This window comes from Capronia epimyces, assembly GCF_000585565.1.
Source record: "Capronia epimyces CBS 606.96 chromosome Unknown aczIQ-supercont1.1, whole genome shotgun sequence".
Lineage (NCBI taxonomy): Eukaryota > Fungi > Ascomycota > Eurotiomycetes > Chaetothyriales > Herpotrichiellaceae > Capronia > Capronia epimyces.
The window spans coordinates 2,728,832-2,755,338 of record NW_006912904.1 but is presented as its reverse complement, the minus strand read 5'-3'; the positions used below and the strand labels follow the sequence as shown (position 1 = coordinate 2,755,338).

The following is a 26,507-nucleotide window of genomic DNA, read 5'->3' as shown; positions in this document are numbered from 1 at the left end:
ACAGTTCGGCTCCGGCTCCTGACATGGTATGCCGCATCTCAGGGATGCATGATAAATACGTCCCGTCTTCCCGCCTCCCTTCCCCTTGGCTCTACACACGTCAGTCAAGCCTTCTCACATACATCTGCACCAGGTAAACAACATGTCTGAGCAAGGGATTCAAGTTGAGAGGGCTCCGGCTAATGGCGTGAATGGCCACCACAATGGCCTCTCCAATGGCCTCTCCAATGGCCTCTCTAATGGTCACGCAAACGGCGTCCAGAACGGCGTCCAGAACGGCAACCAAAACGGCCAAGATGTTTCCTTCGAGGCCATCATCATTGGCGCCGGCTTTGCAGGTCTTCGCGAGTTGTATGAGCTGAGAAAGCGTGGCGTTTCCGCTCGGGTCTTCGACGCTGCGTCTGGAGTGGGTGGTGTAAGTCACATTCTCCGTCTCCGTCTCTGTCTCCCGTCTCCGCCCTTGTCCTTTCCAGCGGCTCGCTGAACTATATTGTCTAGACATGGTATTGGAATCGATACCCAGGTGCCCGGACCGACAGCGAGAGTTGGGTTTTCATCTTCACCTTCCTGGAAGAACTGGGCATGGAGTGGTCGTGGAAAGAGCGATTCCCTCAGCAACCCGAAGTGGAAGAATACCTGAACAAAATGACCGACTATCTGGACCTTCGGAAAGACATCACACTAAGCACTCGGATCGTGTCCGCCTACCGGGATGAGGAAAAGAACATCTGGAAAGTCACCACCGACAAGGGCGAAACCTTCACCAGCAAGTTCCTCATCACAGCGGCCGGGGTCCTGGCCACCCCCCTGAAGCCCCCGTTTCCAGGGGTGGACTCGTTCCAGGGTGAATGGTACCAGACTGGACTGTGGCCTAACAAGAAAATCGACTTTACCGGTAAGCGAGTTGGCCTGATCGGGGCGGGAGCGACTGCCGTCCAGGTGGCGCCCATCGTGGCTCATAATGCGAAGAGCCTCACCGTGTTCCAAAGGACCCCGAATTACGTGGTTCCCGCTCGCAACTACCCGATCGGCAAGGAGCAAATGGACGAGATCAACCGGAGCTACGCAGAGATCACCCAACGGGCCCGAAACCATTCCATGGGGTTCGACATTGTGGATTCGAAATTGAAGTATGATGACGTTGAGGACGAGAAGGCCATTCAACGCGTCCTGGACTCGGGATGGGAAAAGGGCGGCTTCCATTATTTTTTCGAGACGTTCGGAGACACACTCACCAACCCCAAGACCAACGAGGTGGCATCTGAATTTGTTCGCAACAAGATCCGGGCCATTGTCAACGACAAGGAAAAGGCCGAGCTCCTGTGCCCGAAATATCCCATCTTCTCCAAGCGGCCGCCAGCCGGGCACAACTACTACCAAATCTACAACCGAAGCAACGTTGAGCTGGTCGACATCAGAAACGATCCCATTCAGGAGATCACGCCCAAGGGTGTGAAGCTGGGGAACAGCAGCAAAGAGTGGGAATTTGACATCATCATCTTTGCTTTAGGTGAGCACCCCCCTACCCCCTACCTACACTCGACACTATATATAATCTGTTCCAACCCGCTGACAAACTCGCACAGGGTTCGATGCCGTGACCGGCACCTTGGGAAACATCGGAATTCACGGCAGTGAAGGCCAAAGCCTGGCCGACGTGTTCCACAAGGAACTGACAACATCATACGGCATCACCCTGCCGGGATTCCCCAATCTGTTCATGATATTTGGCCCCCAAGTTCCGTTTGCCAATGGACCTGTGGTCATCGACATCATCGCCGACTGGATCGGGAAGACCATCTCACACCTGAAATCCCACAATATCGCCCGCATCGAGCCCAAGAAGGAAGCAGCAGAGGACTGGAGCCTCCAGGTCAACCAGCTCTTCGAACAAACCGTGGTTGCGCAGAGTGCAATGGACGTCAAATCATGGTATGTGGGGGCCAATATCAAATCCAAACTGCACAAGACTCTGCTCTATTTTGGAGGCATCCCTCTCTACATCTCCAAACTGAGCCAAGAGATCGAGGATGGGTATCCCTCGTACATCTTGTCGCCGGCGTCGGCATCGGCATCGAACAAAGCTGCAGCATAGTCGTGTCGTTCGTGTTGGACGAGCCTGGTGCTCAACCTCAACGAGTACAGACAGCCATAGACAGGAGGATTGGATTGGGTTGGATTTCTTGGATGCGAGATCCAAGTGTATGTATGTACGTACGTACGGCTTCTTGGAGCCAGTGAGACATGAGGAAGGACCTGGACGATGTGCGATAGAGTCGGTCCATGGGAGACGAATTCAACAATCACTGAATAGAGACTTTTCGACTAAGATGCGTGAACTGGTTCTGTTTCGCCAGATTCGACAAAGGCTGGCTCCTAATCCCACCTTCGCGGACAGTGCAGGCACAGAAAGTGTATCGAAAGCCTTTTTCAACCCCCTTCATCCGCCATCCAACCCCTGTAAGGAAAAAGATTCAACACGCTCGATGTAGCTACTTCGTCACTAGGAATATCATTCTCATTCTCATTCTTCCTTCTTACCAGCTAAGGGGTTCTTGACGAACCACTCATGCTTCAGGATATCCTGGGCTGACAATCGCTCGCTAGGCAGGTAGCACATCATTCGAGCCAACAGATCGGCTAATCGCTCGATATCTTCCTTGGAAAACTCCGGCTTTCTGCCGCTGCCGAAGTCAACTTCACAGAGCCAGCTTGTAAGTGAGCCTCCATCGATATCATTCTGACAGTCACCTACGACCTCCTTGGCCTGCATCCTCCATTTTTCCGGCACGTCTCCAAACATTGCAATCCACTCTAACACTAAGGGAGGCTTTGTCGGCATGAAGTTGTCGAAAGGCAGCTGGCCCGTAACAAGCTCGAAAATCGTACATGCCAGAGACCATATATCGATCCGTAGGTCCCACGTCGAATCCAGGAGCGTCTCTGGAGCTCTGAAAATCAATGGCGTACGAACCTTTGCCAGTGACTGGTCGGTTCGGAGGAATGCTTGCTCAAAATCGATAAGGCTCGCGTGTACCTGTGCCTGTCCGGCCATAGCTGGGACAGGAAACGTAGCTGGCTCCACGATATACCGGGGGAGACTTTTGGTGATCTGGCGACCGGGCCGTGCATAGATCTCTGCCAGGACTGGTGGTCCAAGCTGGTTCAATGAGCCTGGGTCTGAGGACTGTCCCTCCCTTTGTGAAATCAATATGTTGCCAGGATAAAGATCTTGACTTCCTTAGAATCTGACCCTTGTTACGAAAGGGAACATCACTCACCACCGTGTGCAATCCCGTTGGAGTGCAGACAGTCCAATGCAAGCGTGATTTGTTGGGAAAGCTGCCAGGCCAGACGTCCCGGGAGCCTCGTATCGCCGCATCGGGTAACGAGAGTCGGAACGCTGACACCGTCGACATCGAAAACGAGACACTGATATCTGCCATTGGGCCCATCGTGGAAAAAGTAGTCGGTGAACTTGCGTAGATGGCGTTGACCATTATGTTTTGCCGGAATCGAAGCAAGTCGTTGGAGGATTCGAACTTCATTAATGATAGTAGATGTCTCGCCGATCTGAGAGACCACAACTTTCAGTGCTCCGAGTCGACATAGCATCGAGTCGTAGACCAACCAGACGGTCGAGTAGCCCCCCCACCCCAGCTTCTGAAGAACGCGATACCTTCCTGAATGAAAGGTGTCGTCGATATTGACGGGGTGGTAGCCACCAGGACGGTACCTTTCGAGAGACTCCGACTCGATGTCACAATAGTACGCTGGGCCAGCGTTCGACGTGGTACATGTCCGTCTGGCGGAAGCGGAAAGAGAAACATTGCCCCTTGATCGAATCGGGTTTCTATGAAAGTCAAGTAGGATCCGTCGACGCGTCAACCAAAATAAGAAAGTCATTTCAAAGCCATTGAATGCGAGTCCGAGTTTATCAATACATATGGAGGTATGTACTGTTGCACAATCATTGACATGTTCTCACAACCGAGGGCACCGCCAAGACCAGCGAGGCGACAGTGCGAACTACATACACTACTCCATGCACTCACCCTACGAAACCCCAAGTACAAGAAACCCCGAGGCTCGTTGCATATGCCCGACATTCGAGTTGGACATGGTCTGGGAGATAGATGCCCAAACAGGGTGAGCCACAGACAGCAGGCAGATTGTCCAATACTACCAATACAGGCATACCAGGCATCGCGATGCCAACCAGCAAAGTCAAGTCAATATGGGGCAATCTGTTAGATTTGGATACGAAAATGAAGGTGGTATTACTAGTAAGAAGTCAAACAAAAACCAAATCAACCGCAGGATGAATGCCAATGCCAAAACCCCTTCCCAGCCCCCAGGGCCGCCCTTGCCCGCAAAAAGACCGTTCCTAGCTTAGGTGTTGGTCGACCAAGCCCTGCCCTGCCCGCAATGCATGAAATCAGATGAAAAAAGCCCAGCCTGTATTAGTCCAGCCAGCGTGCTGTCCCGTCCCGATACGTTCTAATATACCCTTCATAGGCTTCCCGCTGACCGCGACACTCTCACTGTTTGCCGACATGACAATTCCACTACTCGTCGACATAATTGTCTTTAGTAAGGGATGTGGCAGCGGACAAAGCACTCCTCGACGCCCTTGGCCAGCGGCAGTGGGAGAGAGGTCCTGTACTGGGCAAAGTTGGTAGCATCGATCTGCTTGGGGATGCCGAGGGAGGCGTCCACAACGGCCGGGTCAATGGCGCCAATGAAGTTCTGGGCAAGCGAACTGGCGCCAGGGTCGTCCGAGTTGAGGCCGGCAATAGCCACGGCGGGCTCGCAGTCAAGGTTCTGCTGGAAGTGGATGGAGCCCATGGGGAAGACAGTGCCTTGGAACTGGGTCAAGGTCGTGTTGAACTCGGTGGTCAGTTGGTTCTCCAACACGAATCCGGTCAACATCTCGGTGTCGGTGACAAGAGTCAAGAACTCGCTGGCGCGAGGGTGAATATGAGGCGTGTTGAGGCCGCAGGGCTGGAAGAAGATGCCTGCAGCGGAGACGCCGAGCCCGGTCAGGACGGGGAAGTTTTTGCGGTTGGCCAGGTCGACTTGTCCGCCATCACCGGGCTTGATGCCTGGGTTGGCCGCAGGGTTGAAATCAAACTTGAGGCTAATGGCCCCGGCGTTCAGTTCTCCCTGGATGTCGTTGAAGCGGTCAACGGTGGTGTCGTCGGTCAAGAGCTTGCCAACGAGGCCCGGGACGGGAGACGGGTTGGGAGACGCGGTCGCGACACCCAGGATAGTCGAGGAGCCATAGCTGCTGGCATAGCTGGAGACGGCACTGGAATATCCGGACTGCCCATAGCCAGAGGCCCAGCTGGTGGGAGCGGAATGGCTACCGGTGCTGGTCGCGTTCGGGCCGCCGTAGGAGGAAGCCTGGGAAGCCGAATAGCCGCCCATGGGAGAGGCATAGGCTGCGGCTGCGAGAGCAGTGACTAGTATTGACGTCTTGGAATGCATCCTGAAGTGGTTGTGGATTGTTTGAAAGCGCAATAAGTATTATTAAAGCAACGGTCGAGGTATTGTTCGCTAAAGAGTGTGCGACAACTATAGGAAAAAAATAAAGAGAACGGAAGGAAAGGAAATGGTTGGTTGACTGTTGTGTTGAGTAGAAGATTGAATGAATGATGGACTGATGGTTTGAAGAGGGGTGAGCGAGGTCTTTTATGGATATATTGATGTATTGATCATCCATGGCCGGCCGGTCGGCACTTGCAAAAGGCAACGAGGGAAGATTCGCTTACTGTGCATAGCCTGCCCTCAACCTTGGAAAGCGGACTATGCCGCCGCCGACATAGACCGCTGTCTGGCCAGCAAGCCTCAGCCACGAAGTTGGGATGGTTGAGGTCAGATGCAGCAGGGACCAGGGCTCTGAATTGCTGTGTTCTCGTTGTGGATGGAGACGACCCCAGGCCGGCCCTTCAAGCACGCATTGCCATTTGCGGGATTGCCAGGAAGGACTAGTGCTCACCGTGTATTTGGGAGGCAATCCACGGGGAACGCGTGGATAGGAAGCGACATGATACTGTGCAAGACAGACGATTTGCTGCTGAGGGAGGATGGCCTGGTGGCTGATTTGAAGATAGCGATGGAGGTGAAGGGCGAGGGTGAAAAGCGGAGAATTCTATTTTCGAATCGGGATTTATCACCGCGGGTCAAGCCGTGAACTAGCCTGCATAGCAGTCCTAGTGGCAGCTATTGTCGCCCGGTGTCCATGCCGACTGGCTATCTAAGTTCTCTAGATTCTCTAAGCTTTCTAGTACAGACTAACACCGCCACGTCCCGTCCCCCCAAAGGCAGGTCTTCCGGGCCTCGGCAGCCTTAAAATAACATCCCTGGATGACTAAGTGGCTCTTCCAGTAGCCAACATAGCTACAGGCAGTGCTGACCGCAGTCCTCGATCCATGGTGTGCTAAGCTGATGCTGATATTCCAAGGTACAAGGATATTCGTCTCGATGCTGCGACCGACCCGACCGACCGACTGACCGACAGTGTTATCCAGCCTCAGTCCTCTCAGCTGAGGGGCCTGGACGTTCACCATGCATGAGCGGTGGGTTTTTTTGATGATTATGACCCATGCTCACCGCCTTGATCCATCCATTTCTATGTTACGGACCTCTTGGTCCCTCTAACGGGCCCTACACTTCTCGTCTCGCTTAGGCGGACTCAACACGCCGGTGTCCATAGACAGATCACCTGTTTTGTAAGCCTTGAGGTACCCAGGTTTCGACTTCCGGACCGGAAAACCCGACAGTCGGGGGCATGATCCAGTTTCTTCTCTGGACTTGGCCCACCGAGGGGTAGGCGGCGTGGTGGGATCGAGAACCGCAAGAAAATCTCGTCTTGACAGGCGTGCAGCTCGATCAGATTCTGGACTGCTCCCAGCCTTGTTCCGGCAGCTGTCAACTCAACGGAAGGGGTGTCAAGCCTGCATCCAGTGTCGCTTACGCCAAATGTGCAATCCTTCCTGACAGTTTCAACAGTGATTGGGTCTCCCACTACCCTATGGTCCAAGATCAAGGGTGACCCTGCCACCAAGCCAACGGCTGGCTGATCCTGCCAGCCCAAGGTGCTGTCAGCCGCTTCCCTGCCTAACGTTTCCGACCAAGCTCGGTCGAAGACAGCAGCGCCGACCACCTGAGAATACCCGTATACGGTGGCTCCAACCCACTGCCCAGTTCTATTTCTGCAGATTCTGCACGAACGAGTCCAGATTGAACTCTTCTTCGTATTGCCGTTCATCCCACAGCTCGCCCACATCGTCGAGCCAGCCTTTCTCTCCTTTTTTCTTCACCTCCCCGGTCTCGAGATCTACCATGTCCTCTTCCTTACCGGCTCCGCCACTTTCCCCGCCAATGTCCGAGCTCTCACCAAGGTTAAACAGGTCGAGGATCTGATCAGTCTCCATACTTCCCAGCCCAGCGTTCTGTTGATTGACCACGGTGGAGGCTACATCGATCTTGAACCGCTGCAGACTCATGATTTTCTCCTCCAACGTCCCGCGGGTGATCAACCGATACACATTGACGACCTTCTTTTGTCCAATTCGATGGGCTCGATCCATTGCTTGAATGTCCTTCTGAGGATTCCAGTCATGTTCCACGAAAATGACCGTGTCAGCGCCCGTCAGGTTCAGCCCAAGGCCGCCAACACTAGTAGTCAACAATAGGCAGTCGTAGCTAGGGTCATTGTTGAATTGGTTCACAATGTTTTGCCGCTTGGTAGCTTCGACGCTACCATCCAGTCGAAGGAACTGCACACTCGGCAGCAGCTTTCCAAGCACCTCCGTTTGGACCATGTCCAGCATCTCTTTCATTTGGCAAAAGATCAAGGCGCGATGTTGTGACACGTAGGTGGAGGCTGATATGTCGTTGGAATCGTTCGCCACTCCTATCCCACAGTCAACTAGCAGATCCCGCAGTGCAGTCAGTTTAGGCGCGTGGGCTACATCGCGCAAACTCGACTTGGACGCCGCAAGCTGCTTCGAGATGGATTCATATTGCTTGGTGCCCTCCTTGACCACCATCGCCGGCGAATTGCATAGTTTTCGCATGTATTGTAACGCCTGGAAAATGTGCTGCTTGGCTTCCTTGTCTGCCGAACCAACGCTGCTTTCCACAGTCTTGCGCTCCTTCTTGAAGAAATCTTCGAATAGCCGCTTCTGTAGGTCGCTAAGGTCGCAATAGTAGTTTTGCAAGATCTTGGGCGGGAGATCATTCAAGACTTCTTCTTTCAGTCGCCGTAGTAAGAACGGTAACACCTGTTTGTGAAGGGCCTCAATGGCCAACGCACCTGCTTCTTGCTCCTTGGACGACGACTTGGCGTTGCGGCTCGCCGCAATAGGTTTGGCAAATCGATCCTGGAATACCTTCTCCGTGCCCAGAAAGCCGGGCATAAGAAAATCGAAGAGGGACCACAGTTCAAGGACATTGTTTTGGATCGGAGTGCCAGATAGGATGAGCCTATGGTTGCTGATAAGTTTCTTCACGGCCTGCGTGATCTTGGCCTTGGGGTTCTTGATCAAATGGCCTTCATCGAGGACGCAGTAATTCCAGGTGATGCGTGCCAACACGTCGTTATCGTTTCGGCAAACATCGTATGAGGTGATCACCACATCTGCTTGCTCTAGTTGGGAACGCCGGCTGTTTCTTTCTCCAGGAGATCCGACGTAGGCGACGCAGCTCAAGAATGGCGCATATTGCTTGATCTCTTGCTGCCAATGGCCTGAAAGAGTGGGAGGGCAAACGATGAGCGACGGTAGTCGCCGCATGTCAAGTGCTTGTGTCTTGGCGTATTCCTCGGCTCGCATGTGATGGTCACTGGCGACAATACACAGTGTTTGGAGTGTCTTACCCAGACCCATATCGTCGCAAAGGACGCCGTGAAGATTGTACTTGTTGAGGAATGCTAACCAATTGACGCCTTCTTGTTGGTACGATCGCAACTCCGCTTTGATGGCCACTGGAATCTGGAACGGCTCCACCTTCTTCGGATCCAGCATTTGTGCCATGAACTTCCGCTCTCTTTCGCGCCCCTGTAGCAACGACTCTGGCATACCTGGGGGATCAGGAATACCGGCCTCTAGTGGCACGAGCTTGACCAACGTCGCAAATGACGTTGTTGCAAGGAGACGGATATCGTGGTTGGCATCGCTCATACGTCCAAGGACCGGAACGATGAGGAAGATCACATAGGGCAGTATTCGATCCCCCATTACCGTGATGAGGTGGTAAAGGCATTCTGTGATTCCCTGTCGATCTCTCAGATCCAAGGGATTGCCGATATTCGGCAGTATTTCCTGGACTAACATCGTCATACCCTTCACAGGGATAACACTGCAGATGGTGGCAAAGCATTTGGCGGCGCTGTACCTCACAACAGACAGCCTGCTTCGCATAGCCTTGCCGATCAGTGAGCTCAACGACAAGATCCATGGGTGTAACGCGGGGTGTAAGGTGGGCGAGAGCGTCCGCAATATGGACAAGGCATCAATCAATGACTGGCCCTGCTCTTCATCGACCTGGAAACATGCTGGATCTGCTGGCTCGACCAGGTCGTGGATAGGGTTCTCAATCAATGCTTTGAGGATAGGGAGTTTTTCAAGAAGCGCACCGCCGTAAGACTCCGCCAGTTCATCTAGGGCACGCCTCGCTCCTCGTCTCATGATGCGGGCTTCTTTGGCCTCTTGCTCAAACTTTGCAGCATCCGGATGATCTTTTCTATCCTCTTCTTTCCGCAACGACAAAACGATGCTTTCGAAGCTGGAGTTAGGGCCAAACTCGGGAGTCTCCGCGGTGTCCACACAGGTGAACTTCACGAGGTTAGAGACCAATTTGTCCACTGGACCTCTCTTAGGACTCTTGGTGTAGAAATCAATCAGCGTAGCAACAGCCGAGGCAGATCGGGCCTGCAGCTCCGCAAACTCCTCGCCCTTGATGCTGTCCATAACGCATTTGATCAACTGACCAGGTCTCTTAGGGACCTCGCCAAGTCTAACCAGAACAGATGCGACTGTGGCTTTGATAGCCATGGCGCGATTTTCCTTGACTTTTCTCGCTTCTTCGACCGCGGTCATTGCGCTGGTACGGGCGTCGTTCAAGTACTGTGTGCCCGAGACTCTCTGCGCTGGTGTCAGCGCCTTCAGGAGGCGATCGAAGTCTGCGGTGACGATCCTCTCAGCATCCGCGAGCGAAAAGGCCTTTGGTCCAGCACCATCTTCGCCCTGGCAAACCACAGCTATGGCTGGCAATTTGTCGCGGGACACGTGCGCGTTGTTTTGGAACGCGCTGATCAAGGACTGGCATTGACCTCGAGCAGCTTGCAAGGACGAGACAATATCGCTGTACCAATGGTTGCCATCGTCATCGAGAACCCGTTGAAGTTGGGCAACAAATGATGATGTATCTGCCAGTTTGACGGATTGGTTCTTGGCAACCTCTTCCAAAATCATGCCTGCAAACAGCTGCGAGCTTGAATGATTGGACTTGGTCACTGGGAGAAGGTTTACCCAGTAAGATACGAGGGCGGGCTCATTCTGCTTTCCCAAAAGAAGGCCCAGCGCTCGCGAACATGCACTTCTGGTCCTCAAGATAACATCTGCCCCGACCAAGTCCACTTCGCCATGAAGCATGTGTCCATCGGTGTTGTGTGACAGCTGCTGATTTGAGTCAGCCTTGTCGATCTTACGACGCTTCTTAGGTTGTTGGTCTGCGTCGGAAGCAGATCCCTGCCGCGATGTGACGGTAGCCATGGGCGCACCGGAAGGTTTGATGAGAAGGGACGCGTTCATCGGGATGGGATTCCGCGCTTGGCCAACGGGCTGAACTGTAGCTTTCAGCATGGGGCTGATATGTGGCTCCAGAGTGGATGTGAAGTTAGCCATCCCCTGGCGCTCCATGTAGCCAACCAGGGCCTCCCAGACTTCAAAGGACATTTGCAAAACGCCCTCGTTGCGTTCAAAGAGCATGTTTTGAAAAACCAGGCGGATCACACGACCCCCGACCCATTCCATGTTGCTCACATTTGAAATATTCAAAAAGGTGGCCAGGGCTTTCAGGACGGCCAGTCGCACACTGGTGATGGTGTGTCTAAGGAAAGGATAGAGTCGCGGGACAAGCATATCGAACGACTGCTCAGAGTCTTCGGCTGCATTTGCGCGCATGGCCTCCAATATAGCGTCGTAGGAGCAAAGTGTCGCTAAAAGGTCCATAACCGCACCGGTACTTGCACTGAGATCATCCTGCATGTCAAGAAGACAATCCCATACGACACAGATGAGTTGGCCGAGAGAGTGAGGTCGCATTGTTGTTAGCTCTCCAGCAATGGGGATCAACGTTGCCGCGCTCACCGACTTGACATCGTCGTCAGGATGGCCTAGACCGCGAATCACAGCCGAAACGACACCATCGATGAGGTCGTTATGCTGAAGAAGGAGATCCTTCCGGATTGCAACGAAATACCGCAGGCCAATCATGCCCCCATGGCAGACCTCCCAGATCGGCTGTTTCAGGCCAGTGTCGCTTTGATTTATCATCTGTTGCAGAAAATTGTAGACAGAAATAGCAACATCGTCGGGCAACTGGGTAAGTAAAGCACCAAGGGTTTGACCGATTGATTCACGGATGGGAGCAATGACGGTATCAGATACATAGTCTCCGAAGCGGTCCAACATCAAGACGCATAGCAAACGGCATGCCATATCATCAAGCCAACGTCGGTTGGCTAAGTCGTTCTCGGCTCGTGAGCTTCCATAACGACGACCAGCGCCACGACCATGAACTCGGAGGACCTCTCTCAGTCCCATAGCTGCCCCATGCCGCACCTCCCAATTCGGGTCGAAAAGATCAATTGAGAGAAAGTCGCACATGACCTCAAACGGCCAATCGTGGGCATGTTCCTCATCAGGCTGGATCATGGGCTTCTCTGGTACGGCTTCACCTTTGAATTCCGAGATGAGAGCAGTGTCATCGTCGGGGCCTTCTCGCTTGATGGAGAAGTAGTCCTGCTTGGCGTCACCGTTCGCTTCGTCGTGCCCGTTCAGCTTGACCGGATGCGGAGTCGCGGAGACGGGGGTGTGACCGGGTTCTGAGGGACGACGTCCGGAAAGATCCACAACCCGCATCTTGGTGGTGCCAGCTTTAGCCGCTGATTTTTTTTTACGCTTCAATTGATTGATCCGGCGACTGCTGAGACCTGCCTCCTTGAGAAAAGGCTCGCCGTTTTCCTCCAGGGGCGACATGGCACTATATGGCGAAGGAGCGCCCAAGCTGCTCGATCGTTGACCTGCTAATTTCGTGTCCACTCTGGATGGGCCAGGGGTTTGAGCCAACTTGTGTTGCGAATTTGCCGCGAAGTCGTTTTCGGTGACGAGGTCCTCCTCCATGTACTCGCCTCCGAGGCCCAAGCGGGCAGACAAGCTCTGTTTTTGGTGAGCGAGGCGTTGAGCAGGTGTCAATCCAGCCATGGAGTACTCGTACTCCTTGCCAGCGCTGCCCAACAGTTTCTTGCCATGACGAAGGATCATTTTGACGTCTAGCGTCGCCAACTGGAGCAGGTCATCGGCTTCGTGAGCCTTTTCTTCGACCTTGACCGGAGGATGCTCGGTCTTCAGAGACTCATACTTGGGTTCAGGATCATCTGCATTGGGATCAAACTTGGGGACATTCGAAACAATGCCACCGATCGCCTTCGCAGCGGCGGTGCGGGTGTCCCATGATTTGGACTGCAGGTAGGGGAGAACTCTGCCGAGGAGGGCAAAGAGGTTGTCGGGATTCTGTTTCTGGATGTCGGCGAGTTGCGCAGCAGCAGTGTTGCGGATTAACTGTGTACTTCCCTTGTCCAGCAAGCTGTGGAATAACGTTAGCCATGTCTACTACTCATTGCATCCATGCCTCGTCGCAGTCTGCGGTCTGCAGTGTGCAGTCTGCCATTGGAGCAGTACGGGCATGGTGGTCTGGAACTCACGTGACGAGTCGGTCGAGCCTGTGCAAAAGCGGTTAGCTGGGCTCGGCAAGCAAGTCGGGGGGAAGCTGAGCGACAAACCTTGACGAGGACATTTTCGGAGGCGCGGTTGGTCGAGTATTATTCAGGACCACAATTGTCTACCCCAGAACACGACGCGACGCCATCAAGAGCAGAAAGTGAGTGGGCGTTGAGACGCGTGCAAAGGAATGGATATGTGCTGGAAATAGTGTGCAGTGTGCAGACGCGCCGCCAGAAGAAAATGTCAATGTAAAGACGCAGATGAGGTGCAGGGCCGCCGGCGTCATTAGAACCACAACCGCAGCGTAGCAATTATCGACTACTAGTAGGTGAGTAGCAGTGGGCGACGTGGTTGGCGGTAGAGCCTTGGGTTCCGTGGGTAGATCAGAAAGTTGGAATCGGGGCGCAACGTTGGGCTTAAGAGGGTCTGGAATGGCTTTAAATCCTCGCTTGCTCCGTGCAGGAGTGCAGCCTGCAACGCCCCTGGCTGCCGATTGCTCCTTCCGCCGCCCACTGATTGCCTGCGCCTGCTGGTTAGGCTGCGCTAACACCGCTTAAGCTTTTCTCTCCTGGCTTGGCGTCAGCAGACACCAATCAGGAGTTCGGATTCAACTCGCAGGCACACTGCCGACCCTAGTAGTAGTCCGTAGACAACTGCAGCGGCAGAGGTAGAGGTGTCTATTGGGCGTACCGCTGGCATGGCATGGGATGCGAATTCACGCCAGCCCATCTCAGCCTGATTGAAGCTGCAAGTGCAAGAGACGGTGTGATGTCACTACGACTCTGTGTCCTACTGTGTACGTAGTACTTTGCCATCACCTGCACGGATGGCGCTTGTTCTTGAGATGGCGCGCCTAGTAGCAGCTGACACTGATGGCCAGACAAAGAAATACCGTATGGGGCGTGCTCTACGGAGTACTCTGGGACCAAAAGGCATAAGACTAGCAGAGTGATCAATCAGCTGGCTCATGCTCCGCAAGTCTCGTCCAGACTATTGCTAGAGATGAATCCCACCGTAAACTTGGGAGGATTGTAGTTATCTGATTCATTCCCTTTTTGCAGGCCTAGCCTTAGGATCCAAAGGCACACCTAGGCGTCACATGCTGCCTCCACCTAAACAGTGCACAGGTCCAGCGGACAAGTATGGAATAGGAGGTCGACTGCCCTTCAATGGGTCACCCGTGGCAGAAAAATCTTGTTCAACATCTTCATTCCTCTTTGACCGAGCTCTTGAGAGTATGTACAGATCGTGAAGCTTGCCTGTGGTCGCCTCGGCAGGCAGAATGATCGGCCCTCTGAATGTTCCTATTCCTATCAAGCACCCAATATTGATTTGGTCTCGTCTTCCTTCCCTAGTAAGCCTAAACTTCGAATCTGGCCAACTTTGGGTGCATTTTCTCGGGGATGTGCTGCTTCGGCCTTTCGTAGTGCGTTCTGGATTGCTGCTGCTCGTGCATACTGTAGCGGTGTGGTTAGTCTCGAGGTGCAGCTCGCATTTGGGACAAGCTTGTCACTGACTTCTTTTTTGTGGTGTAGACATTCATAATAATCTTCCAACCGCGGGGCGCAGACGCCTTGCGCTCTTGCTTCCGGATCATGCTGGTTGATAACGTAACATGACATGTACTCTTGCCAGAATGGAAAGCATCGAGAGACACCTACGGAAGAGGAGGTTTATGTTAGTGTCGAGCTCCAGGTTGCGCAGTTGACGCAAGGGGAAACACCCGTGCGGACATCCTCAGCTAGAACTCACCTCCCGTCACGCCGTAGCCGGACGCCATAATGAGCAAGATCAGTTCGCTGCACCGAGAGCCATCCAATGCAGGGAACAACAGCAACAAGTCCTGGAGGTTGGACGTCGTTTCGAAGCTGCGGCCAAGAATTGCCGATCCTCCGACGACGCAAGTCCGTAAGAAGGAAGATCTTAATGCCGCTTTAAATGCCAGTGCAAATACTCTGTACTCCGTACTCCGTAGAACCCTCGCCGCATTTAGGTAATTAGGGATATTCTTGTGCGTCAGTACCTTCTCAGCATAAGAAGCGCCAAAGAGAAAAAGATGTCCTGTGTCCATGATCATTATCTGCCAAGTAAACTACTGGTGTTCTGGCGACCTGGTGTACAGCTTTCGCAAAATATGAGACACAGAGGATTTGTGCTACAGAGCCCCCGTGAAGAGCCTGATCACTCTAGTAGTGATGTACTGTTGTGAGATTCTTCCTTGCTCTCATTCCTGATAAACTAGATGCAACTCAGGGGGAGTTGACCAGGTACCCTCAAGCTGCTTGACAGAAGATCCCAGTAAGAAGTCTATCATGCCCATTTCTCCAAGCCCCAAGCCCTAGTTCCTCCAGTTTCGAATTCTGACTTGGTTTATCAAACCGGTCGTCAGTATCTTCGGCTACCCTTGTCTATACCTGGGCCGCTCTCTGCGGATGCTGGCTTCTTTCTTTGTCACCTTAAGCCTGACTCGGGATCATGCATTGCTGACGACAGCTGATCTGCGAGCAGTGTTTCAACCAGAGCTCTGTTTGCGGCCGTTATCTCAACAACGAACAACATGGGCTGTCAGCCTTGGCGTGGGTTACAACGCCTGGAATTGGGCCCATGACGATCTGTCCGAACCGGTCCTTTGACTGTCTGCAGCCCTGTTTGCAGACCATTTCAGATCGCCTTGTTCCATCCACCTCAATTACTGTCCGTCGTCACTGAAGCGTGGGTCGTATGAGACCAACCTAACCCATCTCGGCAGAAAAGACAAAGGCGACTTCAGCCTTCCACTCGCCCCTGAGGCTGGAGCCTCATGGAGAGTATGGCTTTTGACTCTGACCTCTTTCAACTCTCGCCTCCAAATCGCAGTCAAACTCCAGCAAACTAGCAACACGAAAAGAAGAGTACTCAGCGTTTCTTTTGTTCTCCTTGTGCAGGGCGCAAACATACGGTGTCTACACCATACAAGGAAGTAGTGGGGGCTCACATGGCTCCCTCAGGTTTGACAATCAATATTGCTCTCTCTAAGTTGTGTTTATATCATTCAGTTCTTTCCTTGGTCACTCCTACCAAATCTCTCTCAAAATCCTCTCAAAAGTCTCCCGCTCGAATCTCTACCTTAACCATTCCTCTACTATCCTTGCACTGAACTTCAAAACCTATTGATCCATACGATGTCTCAATCAAATAGTCAGAACATGCTCCCGAAAATCAAGGCTACTCCGGAGAACAAGGGACAGGTCATACATTTGCGGACTGAAGCCTTGAACCGATTGCGCGCCAACAAGCTATATGTTGCCCTGTACCTTCGGTCCGACCCACATATTGAGGACAACTTCCACTGGGCCTTCTACCACCACGCCTCCCTTGGCAAAACCATCCACCATATCAAGAACCTTGGTAGCGGCTGGACCGCCGAACACGCCGCTCGGACAAATGTTTTCATATCAAACCTACTCTGTGTGGTCATCGAAATTGCCAGTATCCCCACACACAGAGAACAGGAGCTTGCCACAATCATGAGAACCTACGACAACAACCTCAACGACATCCCAGGGATCCGTTGTCGACTGTGGATCTTCCTAGTCCTCAAGCTTCTGGTGCAGCAGGGTTTGGTCCACTGTGACAATCTAGAGACATTGCAACAAGAATGTCTTCGGATTGGGAATGAACACAGTCAGGAGGCGATAGACAATTATCAGCCTAGACCAGTCCTGATTGCAGAGTCCTCGTCTTAGGCATCGCTGACAAGTCTGGGGCCCTGTCTATGTGAAGCAATCAGTTCGGTGTTCGGTGTTGAAGTGTCACGGGCCAGGCCCACGGACGCCGGGGATGGCTCAAAAAAGACTTGGAATCTAGCCGATTGTACCTGGAAAGTTGGATCTGTAGGCGATGTCTTGTTATGCCCGGGAGGCCGCCGGCGCCGTAGCTGGGATAGTTGTGAAATGGAGAAACATCTGGAAAGTGGGGCCGTGGGAGTACGGTGTGGAAATTGGAGTTGAGTGTGAAGTGGATTGGAATGAAATGGATGGAACAGGTGTTGATGACTTGCAATGGCTATGTGCATGTTGTGCTGAAGAAGGATCGATCTCTGCTATCATTTGGTTTGTATGGATACTATCTGAGTTGACATGGGTTCAATGATTGGAAAGTTCCAATCACATGTACGTTCTTTATCTATTGGTCTACAAGATTGACCGTCGCACAATCGGATATTTTGTCGAGCCTGTAACTCTCTCTTTCTTATATTCCACTGTCTTTGGGGGCTTTCCAAGCTGAAAGCCTTCAATGGAGCCAACTCGGCCAATTCGGCCTTGACACGATACAAAATCTTAACGAGAGGACCACATGCCTTGTAGGACAGCTAGGCATATTTAATTCCTTCAGTCAAAAGCATAGGAGTCAACTGTCAGACTATTCAAGGCCTTGTCGCACTTTAGCTCCTCCAAATATTGGTGTCCCCCCAAGAAATTCGTAACTTGGTACCACCAAGTACCAAACCCCCACCTCATCGAGGTCGTAAATTCCCAGTACTCTGGACACCAGCCAGCACTTTCCCAGTCTATGAAGCCTGTTAGGTGGGCATCCTCGCTGATGCGAATGTTGTGAGCCTTGAAATCGCCCTGAGTAAACACAACGCGGTGAGGCATATCGTATATTTTTCTCGCCAAGGCCTGGTCCGCCTCGTACTCTGCACGGGAGTTGTGTGTATGATCTGAAGAAGCGCTCAGGAGATAGTCATGAAGCTCGGCCTCAGTTTCGAAAGGACCCATGACGTGTCTGGGGACACGGATGGTCCGGATGGCGGTGCCTATCGGGGAACAGATGCGGGAGTCGCCAAAGGGACTCTTCCAGCTGCGCATCGCGTCAAGACACCTCTTTAATTCGTCCATCCAGGGCCCCTCCTCGTCCGGATTGAATGGTTCTCTGTGATTTTGGAGGTCGTGTCCTGGAAGCCGGGTCATCAAGATCGAAAACCGCGAATTATTGTTCGGGTGTTCCCCGTAACACAACACCTTCGGGGCCGGCATTCCTGCGGCGCGCACCATCTGTGTAGCAACCGCCTCTTCTATACTGGCATGCTCTGACCATTTTAGCAACAGCCCAAACGGGAGATGATAGATGTGATCCTGATATCCCCAGAACCCGGGTTTTTCGTCGAACCAAACGACATACATCCTCGAAAACCAGGCTAACAGGCGATGCACGAGCCCCCAGAACCGTCGGATCGCCGGACGAGTCACCGGCGGAGTTGGAGGTGTTGTTGTGGATAGTTTGGCCTGGATCGGTCGCGGCCAGCAGTAATCGGGTCGCAGAATAGCAGGTGTCCATGCACGCAAAAAGGACTTGGAATGCTCGCTGACGCGAATTATAGCCACCATCATGATGTTGTCTGTATCGTATTTTCTTGCGGGGAAGTGAGGAGGGATGACTCCTTTTGGCAGTCTAGAAAAAGATGAGGACAAGAGAACGAGAGGGCGAAAAGATCGATTCGAGTGGTGGTGTGTTACCTTGCTAGATTGGCCGTTTTCCCTCTTTAAGACACTGACACTTTATACAGGAATCGAACGAGTAAGATCGGCTGAATGCGGACATTCTTGAAAGGAAGCTGGGGCCCCCCAATGGTCGTTTGCGGACAGAATTGGAACCTTCCTCGAATACTGAAAACTGGACGACCATCCCATTGTCCCGTTTCCGGAGCGTAAGATGGCATCAAAGGAAGACAGTTCAGTATCTAATACAACTTAGGGTCACCGATGTGTTTTCAACAAGGCCAGCCTCGAGTCCCCTTTGCCCAAACCCCTTTCGGTCCAACCCTGCCGACAGGGGGTCCGCCTAGAATGGTCAGTGCAGAGGCTCCTAAGGCGGATAGGCTGGTCAGTGCACACCGAGCCTCGTAAATAGTCCACTGACTGGACCAGCCTACAGCGGCCTGTTGTCCCTTGGAGCATATTTGCATGCAGCGGACATAGCAGCCATCTTGAACGAGTGGTGAGGAACAGCGTTCGGCCCTCGTATGCGGACTTTCTGCGGACCAGCGGAAAACGCTTTGGGCACGATAAGACTGTGAAGATGGCTTCGGAGGAGAGCGCAGCAGGATCCGCCTCCAGCTTGCGCTCAACCATAGATTCGCCGGTATCAAGTCTTTTCCACTTTCTAAACGAACATTCTGCCAGCAATTTGTTATTCCAAAATGAAAATAGAAGAACTTACCATTGCTCTTGCTCATGATGCGTTCCGTTCTGGTGCCTATACCTGTAAGGAGTTGACCGGCGCCTTTTTGGACCGAATCGATAGACTGGACAAGAACGGGCCAAGAATACACTCGACGTTGGCTATCTCAAAGGAGGCACTAGACGAAGCAGAACTGCTCGACAAATATTTCCGTGACCATGGCAAATTCAAAGGTCATCTCCATGGGATACCAGTCCTGGTTAAAGACCAGGCCGACACGAAGGGTTTGATCACAACTTACGGCTCCATAGCAGCCAAAGATAATGTGCCAGACGAAGACGCCACTGTCGTCAGGAAGTTGAAGGATGCAGGAGCAATTATCTTGGGCAAAACCACGATGCCCGACTGGGCCACTTCATGGTTCTCCACTTCGTCAGTCACCAACTGGGAATTCACTCATAACCCTTACAAACTTGGATATGATGTCGGAGGATCGTCCTCGGGCTCCGCAGCAGCAGTTGCGGCCAACTTTGCCATGCTTGCCGTTGCAGAAGACACCGGAGGGTCGATCAGGTGTCCGGCATCGTTCACCAACCTCGTAGGGATCCGATGCACTCCAGGGTTGATCAGCCGCAGTGGATTCTCTCCTCTGATCAAAACGCAGGACACCCCGGGTCCCGTGGCAAGGACGGTGCAGGATTGTGCCTTGATGTTGGACTGTCTCGTCGGATTTGACCCCAAGGACGAATGGACTGCGGTCGCTGTCACAGCCCCCAAACCCATGGGTGGAAGCTATGCGGCCAACCTTGACCACACAGCCATATCGAAGGCTAGAATTGGAATTGTCCGCTCGCTTCTCGGACCCGACAGTGACCCAGCTTGTCGTTCAGTGAACGGGGTTGTGAAGCAGGCAATTGCAAAGCTTCAACTTGCTGGCACGGAATTCGTTGATGTTGACCTTCAAGGATTGAAACATTACATGACCGCCACCCCTACATATGTGGTCCGGTCAAGGTCGGATATCAATGAGTTCCTGGCGACGAAGCCGCATCTTCCCGAAGATATAGCACTGATTGTCCCGCCAAAGCCACTGCATCCAGCTCTCGATCTTACATCCGCGGTCGCTGATGGGCCCAGGGACCCAATGAAGGACCCAACATACCTCAAACGGTTGCTTGATAGAGATGAATTCCAGCGCCGAGTGACATGTCTGATGGCGGAACATGGGCTCGAAGCCCTGGCATTTCCTGACGTCCAAGTCCCGCCTCTACGACATGAGGACTGCACAAATGGTCGGTTTCCCACCTGCTGGGACCTGCCTGTCAACACGTTACTGGCAAGTCAGGCCCGGATCCCGGCAGTCAGTGTTCCCGTCGGTTTTACAGAGGATGGATTACCGGTCGGAATGGAGCTGGTCAGCTGGGAATATAGGGAACAGGCCTTGCTGCAGCTGGCACGAGGCGTTGAATACCACGTTCCCGCAAGGAGAGCACCGCAGCTGGAGTAGTGTGACCCGTTCCTGTTTTCGAACCTAGCTGGTCGCTGCAAGAAGCCGGTGTCGGTCGACCGTGTCACTGAGGACATCTGAGTATTTGTAGATTGCTCTGAGGAGCAACTCGGCTCGTACAAGTTGAAAGCAGAGGTGACGCTCGGTAGGCAAGACATATTATTTACGTTCTCTTAAGGCGGCGCGGCGTCTTTCTGCATCTGAAGCAAGAGGCCTTAAAGGCTCCGGGCTCCTTAGACATAGGGCTAAGGGGCTTAGGGGGCCAAGGGGCCTTAGGGCCTTAGGAACCTCCTGCTAAGCCTTAGGAGCCTTAGGAGCTTTAGGCTTGGCATCTAACTGCGGCAGCCATGATTATGAACGTCACTCCAGGCCTGCCTCCGCGCTCCAACTTTCTGACCACGTCGACCAACTCCCATACCAGATGCCGACTTAAAAACATGCTTGAACTTTCGACAGCATGGCAACTCTGCATACACTGACAGGTGCTCATATCGTTCTACTGGCCGTGCAGTTGGCATCGGAAGGAGACCTGAAAGGCCTGCAACGAGTGGTCCGTGGCCGCCGCGATGTGCTGTCCGACACTCTCATATATCGACTCCTCCTGTCCTTCTACCCGGCCGAGGTCTCTGAGCAGTCGGATCTCGTCAAGTTCCTCAAGTCCCTCAGGAATCTCCCACCGGACTCTGCAGACAACGCCGAAACCGACACCGACACCGACACCGACGAGAAAATCGATCCCTCCCTTTCCCACCTCCCCAAGAAAGAAGCATTCGATCAGTGTCGGGCTCTGAGACTACGGCACATTCCTGAGCATGCCTCCATAGATACCAACAGCACGCTAGCAAATTTCATAATTGAATGGGCCAAAGGCTTAGAGTTAATCAGCGGTGCGACGCAGCCACCGCTTCATTTCGTTGAGCAATTCTTAGATGACGATGAGGACCTGCGCCTTTGGTACGAGACCTATTTAGTGCCTGTGGTTCGACTGCAGTATGAATTCTATCCAGAAAACGAGAAGGTTGTTGGAGTGCAAGAGCTCGAGACACTGTCGGGAGCAGAAGGCGTACAGACGCTGCTACAGTATGCCGAAAGACAGAATGCCGCTTCTGCCATCGTCAGAGATCTCGATTACGTCGTCGCTCCATGGGTGCGTGGCGCTCATCGAGCAAAGAGGAGAAAGGTCCAGCGTCCAGGGGGGCTTGTGACTGCAGAAAATGCGTCCTGGGAGGCCGTGAATGAATGGCTCGTGGCGTCGAGTTTGGTTGATTTTAGCGTTGCGGCTAGTGTTTTCATACAGTGGAATGGTCCCGTTCAAGATCCTCAACCCACCGATGAGGGTGTTACGCGTTTCGCCCAGATTGGCCTGGCTATCATCTATGGCTGCTCAAAAGTGTCTCCAGAGACACAATCTATGTCTCGACAAGTGCTTGACAAAGCCGCCAGATCAGCAGGTCTGAAGCCTCCGGACTTTTCCAGATCTCCGCCTGAGGTCTCCCTTCCGCCGTCCTTCTCCAAAGGGTTTGACGAAGCAGACTTGTTGCAAAGCTCGCTTTCCCGAAACGCGAATCCATTCACACACGTAGACGAGGCTTCTGTCAACCTTCTGGTCGGACTACTCTATACTGCTGACATTTTGTTGGGGTTGGGACAACCTGTGGCAATCACCGACGTGGCACGAATCTGTGTTTTTGGCTCTGAACTTCGTCATGAAGAAGAACTCCGTCGACTACTACAGCACATCCCCCGCATGACCCGGAAAGCGATTGACTGGCGTTTGGTGCGTCGAGACCTGCTGTGGTTGCAGACCTGGAGCAGCACTCGACAACTCACCTCGCAAGCCCAACAGCCAGCGTTTCTATCACGTCTCTCGCCCGACTATGTGGAAAGACAGATTCTGGACGCCCTTCTCCGGGCCAGTCAATATGACATTGTCAAAGAAGTGTATATTGACACTACCTTTCTCCCCCTGAAGGTGCCAGACGTTGAAGATAGGATAGTCGCTGCCATTCTCGAAGCCTATGACAATGCCAGCAATGGAAACAAGGACCGTGGCGGAATGAAACGTGCACACGAGATACTGAGAGCATTCCGCCCCCTGTTACCCCAGTCTTCGAGCTTACCTGGTATAGACCACCTCATTCGAGCCACCCACAGCCTCTCATTCTATCAGCTCACTCTGCAACATGGTGTTCCATTCAAACCGGTGGCTATCCGTGTGCAGAAAGATCCCTTGACGCTGGTGGAGAAGGTCTTGGAGCAGGATGCAAAAGCCTACACCAAGTTGGACGACCTGCTAGAGATCGGGCGTAACCTCGTGCGTGCCTATCTTCCAAAACATGGGACGATGCCGGATGACTTGGATCCTATCAAATTGCGTGTGTCCGACGCTGAACATAGGATCACCTACTCAGCTGTCATGGCCGCCCTCGCCGCTGACGATTTCCACACTGCTTATGCTTACATCACAACCCGCCTCTCCATCTCTCCAACACGCGCTATAGGGGCTGGGTTTGCGGACGACACTTCGTGGCGGGCAGCGTATGCTGCTGGCAGATATCGACCGCAGGCGCCACCAAATGGTCTGAAGGCTCGCATCGACAGTCTGGCTCAGCGAATGGAGCTTCTTTCCCGAGCGCTAATGCTCGCGCCATCTGGGGACGCTTTGGCAGGGATACTGGCAACCTGGCGTCGCTACGAAGAAGAGATGGATGGTCTGAAGACACAAGCCATGGAGGAAGAGCGAGCTTTCGACGCCCATGCTGACGCTTCACTGCCCGGGGCGTTCGCACTGGAGGACCGTGATGCAGATGCAGCCGAAACGACGCGGGTGATGGCACGCCGAAGTGGGCCAGGTACTGCTACGGGGCCTTCTTATGAGGAAGAAGCACCGATGGGGCTTTTTGATGTCGCTAGAGGGGCCGCGGCTGCTTTCAGGAAAAGCGCTATTTTCCCCCTGGGCCCGTCAGGACTGCAAGATCTCAAGATCCGAGAGGCAGCACCACCACCAAATGGTCAGTCGTGGGAGGAAACTGCTCCAGCTCAATCAACTGCCAGTGGCAAGGTTCGCAAGAGAGATATGGTCACTAATATGGTCACCAGTGGGTTGGTCAGTGGCATGGGCTGGGTTCTCGGGGCTCAACCGCAGGACAGGGTTGATCGCAGCACGGAGAGTTTTGACTGAACGTAGGGCTCAACTGCAATGGTCCTTCGCCTATGACAAGGGTCTTGGTAAGTAGCGGGTGGAACACTTACCTAGGTAGTTTGACATATTCTATTGCGGACAGTTTGAAGGACCCAGGGACACGGGCATATTGGCCATTGTTCCATCCGCGGCGTGAATGTGCTGCACAAGTACCTTATGGCTAGGGGGCTGCATGATGCATTCGGTACAATGTCGATGTGTGTGAGGAGGTGAAGGAGCAGGATATGTGCGTAGGAACGGAAGGAGCATGTTGACAGCCAGGTGATGGCAAGCAGAGTGACGGTGAAGGAGGCTGGCTGCATTTGCACCTCGACTCTCCCACAACAACACAACCTCCTGATCAATATTCCCCATATTGCGGCATTTCCATATCATCGTCCTCACCCTGATTTACTGCACTCGATTGTTCCACTCTCTATCCCCCCGTCTCTGTGGCATTGTCGTCGCTACTAGCAACCCGTCCCTGCAATTGCTCTGAAGCCCAGCATGGTTCCGCTACCTGCGAAAGTCTTGCACCGCCGGGGAGACAACTCAGGTCGCACATTCTCAATCATTTTTGCTATCATCGCCCTGCTGGTCGTTCTGGGTTGTCTCATCTGGGGCATCATCCTTCCAAGATACCGGAAGACAAACCTCGGTCGACCACGCGGCCGGCTGGCTGCGAACCGTACAGGCACCTCCAACGCCCAGTTTCCCAGCCATCCTGCTCTGCTCCGTGGCTTCCGGCAGAAGTCTTCAATCGCCCTTCGACAGTACAATCCACGAATCGAGAGTCCTTTCCCGTCCAATCCTGCTCAATCAACAGTCGACCATTCATTGCCGCCTTCTTGCCCTCCGCCTGCTCGTCTCCTCGGCGCCCCAACTCACAGCGATGGCCTCTTCACTCCAGCCAAAGATCGTCTCTCGTCACGACGAGGTCGATACACAAGATACAGCCGACTTTTCCAGCCGAAAGCGTTGGTGGGACATGAAAGCCAAAGTATAATGACCAAGGTCAACGCAGTGGAGGACTACGTGCTTCCGATACCCGAAGCCCTCGTTTTGAAACCCAGACCAGCAGGACGGCCACCGCCACTGACAAAGCAGTTGGGGATGTTCCCTGTACCGCAAGGCCATGTCAAACGAAAGGGGGGCCTTGTCCACCCAGTCAAGCTCTTTCAAGACTTGGACCAACGGGACTCTAAATCAACTGCGGACACTTTTGGAACCCCCTGCCCAGCACCGTGCCATGCCAGTTGTTCGAATGCCGAAAGGTCGTCAGTTTTGCAGGTAGCTATACGAATCGAGAGCCCTAGTGTTGACGCCTCGACCCACGCCCACCCCGAACCGGTCGAGCAAAGCAGCTCTTCCTGCGCGAAGCCGCCTTCTTTTCGCCACGACACCAGTGCACGATCGGTAAGAGGAGGGATCACTGCTGTTCCTGCCACAAACAGGCCAGGAAAACGGCTGCCGCTGGGAAAGACTGGGGCTTTGACAAGACCAACGACTCCAACACCTGAGATTTGTGAACTGCGTGACCGCACAACCGCTGACGAAAAGACGGAAAGTGCCTCCTTCAAACGAGGTTATACCCCATCCACAAACCCTTTCACAACTCCTGAGTTTTCTTCGACACCCCCAACCTCGTCAATCATCTCGACCAACACCGTCCCAGCTCTTTCAACGCCTTTGAGGTTACCAGGAGCAGAATCTGACAGCTGTGTCACAACCTCTGGTGTTCATCACCACCAACGAACTCCTAGTTCGATGGCACTTCCTCCCCCAGTCAAGCTCACCACAACATATTACGATCTACCCGATAAGACCATCCTTCACACAAGACAGAACGTATATCCTACCCATGCACTTACCATACGCCCGAGAACTGCAAGATTCAAGCTTCCGACCTCTTGCGATTTGCAAACACACCCAGTATTCATGCAACGACATTCCATTTCGTCCCTGTCGACAATCATCAAGCCAATCATGGCGACAGCAAGAGGCAAGGTCGGTCCACGTGCAAGCAGCATCTATAGTCGAGACACAAAAGGGATGAGCTTTGGAGGAAACTCAACTCACGCACAAATTGCCCCTAACACCGCCGAGGTGGTTACGCGGCCGTGGTTGTCAATTGGAGAACACCTAGATTCTTTCCAGCAAGAAGATAACATAACGGACGTCTTGAAGAGCAAAATTGACGAATGGGATCTACACACTGCGCATCTTGATGCGTCCCTATTGCACTCATCGGCGCTCAAGCGAAGTATCTCAGATTCTGGACCCAGGGGCGCAAGGTTGCGCAGTTATCCAATCATTGGGAACCGCAATGACTCGTGGAAGAGGGACAGCGGTGGTCGAGGAAGATCTGTGCCCACGATTCGAATTGGCCCATCTAGCGACGATGTGTTTGGCAATGACGTCCGAAACATTCATTGGGCGAGGGCTGTACAGACAGCAGAGGCAGTACAGAGGTACAGGCCAGAACCAACTCTATTAGGTGCATTGGAGCGAGGGACGGCGCCAGGAGGAGGGCAATGGATCTGATGAGTGTTGTAATCTCCAAGGAAACTGTGGCTTGAAAGATGGTTTGAAGCTGGATTTGCATCTGTAAGGGGCAGAGATGGGAAGCTCAACGTCATGTGCT

The 26,507-nt window shown here is 53.2% G+C and overlaps 10 protein-coding genes across 10 annotated transcripts; 5 read left to right on the top strand and 5 right to left on the bottom strand.

Moving 5' to 3' along the window:
• Nucleotides 1–142: 142 nt before the first annotated feature.
• A1O3_01008 (uncharacterized protein) lies at nucleotides 143–2,095 on the top strand (the record flags this gene model as incomplete). The annotated part of the gene is made up of 3 exons (XM_007731157.1): nucleotides 143–415; nucleotides 499–1,510; nucleotides 1,587–2,095. The coding sequence occupies 3 exons, from the start codon at nucleotides 143–145 to the stop codon at nucleotides 2,093–2,095; spliced, it is 1,794 nt and encodes a 597-aa protein (XP_007729347.1).
• A 429-nt stretch (nucleotides 2,096–2,524) lies between these two features.
• A1O3_01007 (CMGC protein kinase) lies at nucleotides 2,525–3,615 on the bottom strand (the record flags this gene model as incomplete). Its single annotated transcript, XM_007731156.1, has 2 exons — nucleotides 2,525–3,231; nucleotides 3,282–3,615. The coding sequence occupies 2 exons, from the start codon at nucleotides 3,613–3,615 to the stop codon at nucleotides 2,525–2,527; spliced, it is 1,041 nt and encodes a 346-aa protein (XP_007729346.1).
• Nucleotides 3,616–4,590: 975 nt separating this feature from the next.
• On the bottom strand, nucleotides 4,591–5,490 carry A1O3_01006 (uncharacterized protein; the record flags this gene model as incomplete). Its single annotated transcript, XM_007731155.1, has 1 exon — nucleotides 4,591–5,490. The coding sequence occupies one exon, from the start codon at nucleotides 5,488–5,490 to the stop codon at nucleotides 4,591–4,593; it is 900 nt and encodes a 299-aa protein (XP_007729345.1).
• A 1,721-nt stretch (nucleotides 5,491–7,211) lies between these two features.
• Nucleotides 7,212–13,086, bottom strand: A1O3_01005 (uncharacterized protein; the record flags this gene model as incomplete). Its single annotated transcript, XM_007731154.1, has 3 exons — nucleotides 7,212–12,876; nucleotides 12,995–13,012; nucleotides 13,073–13,086. The coding sequence occupies 3 exons, from the start codon at nucleotides 13,084–13,086 to the stop codon at nucleotides 7,212–7,214; spliced, it is 5,697 nt and encodes a 1,898-aa protein (XP_007729344.1).
• A 1,240-nt stretch (nucleotides 13,087–14,326) lies between these two features.
• Nucleotides 14,327–14,793, bottom strand: A1O3_01004 (NADH dehydrogenase (ubiquinone) Fe-S protein 5; the record flags this gene model as incomplete). The annotated part of the gene is made up of 2 exons (XM_007731153.1): nucleotides 14,327–14,670; nucleotides 14,766–14,793. The coding sequence occupies 2 exons, from the start codon at nucleotides 14,791–14,793 to the stop codon at nucleotides 14,327–14,329; spliced, it is 372 nt and encodes a 123-aa protein (XP_007729343.1).
• Nucleotides 14,794–16,174: 1,381 nt separating this feature from the next.
• Nucleotides 16,175–16,738, top strand: A1O3_01003 (uncharacterized protein; the record flags this gene model as incomplete). The annotated part of the gene is made up of 1 exon (XM_007731152.1): nucleotides 16,175–16,738. The coding sequence occupies one exon, from the start codon at nucleotides 16,175–16,177 to the stop codon at nucleotides 16,736–16,738; it is 564 nt and encodes a 187-aa protein (XP_007729342.1).
• A 645-nt stretch (nucleotides 16,739–17,383) lies between these two features.
• On the bottom strand, nucleotides 17,384–18,382 carry A1O3_01002 (uncharacterized protein; the record flags this gene model as incomplete). Its single annotated transcript, XM_007731151.1, has 1 exon — nucleotides 17,384–18,382. One exon carries the CDS (start codon nucleotides 18,380–18,382, stop codon nucleotides 17,384–17,386), a length of 999 nt encoding a protein of 332 aa, XP_007729341.1.
• Nucleotides 18,383–19,194: 812 nt separating this feature from the next.
• On the top strand, nucleotides 19,195–20,682 carry A1O3_01001 (uncharacterized protein; the record flags this gene model as incomplete). Its single annotated transcript, XM_007731150.1, has 1 exon — nucleotides 19,195–20,682. One exon carries the CDS (start codon nucleotides 19,195–19,197, stop codon nucleotides 20,680–20,682), a length of 1,488 nt encoding a protein of 495 aa, XP_007729340.1.
• Nucleotides 20,683–21,139: 457 nt separating this feature from the next.
• A1O3_01000 (uncharacterized protein) lies at nucleotides 21,140–23,863 on the top strand (the record flags this gene model as incomplete). The annotated part of the gene is made up of 1 exon (XM_007731149.1): nucleotides 21,140–23,863. One exon carries the CDS (start codon nucleotides 21,140–21,142, stop codon nucleotides 23,861–23,863), a length of 2,724 nt encoding a protein of 907 aa, XP_007729339.1.
• A 507-nt stretch (nucleotides 23,864–24,370) lies between these two features.
• A1O3_00999 (uncharacterized protein) lies at nucleotides 24,371–26,407 on the top strand (the record flags this gene model as incomplete). The annotated part of the gene is made up of 1 exon (XM_007731148.1): nucleotides 24,371–26,407. The coding sequence occupies one exon, from the start codon at nucleotides 24,371–24,373 to the stop codon at nucleotides 26,405–26,407; it is 2,037 nt and encodes a 678-aa protein (XP_007729338.1).
• Nucleotides 26,408–26,507: the final 100 nt, after the last annotated feature.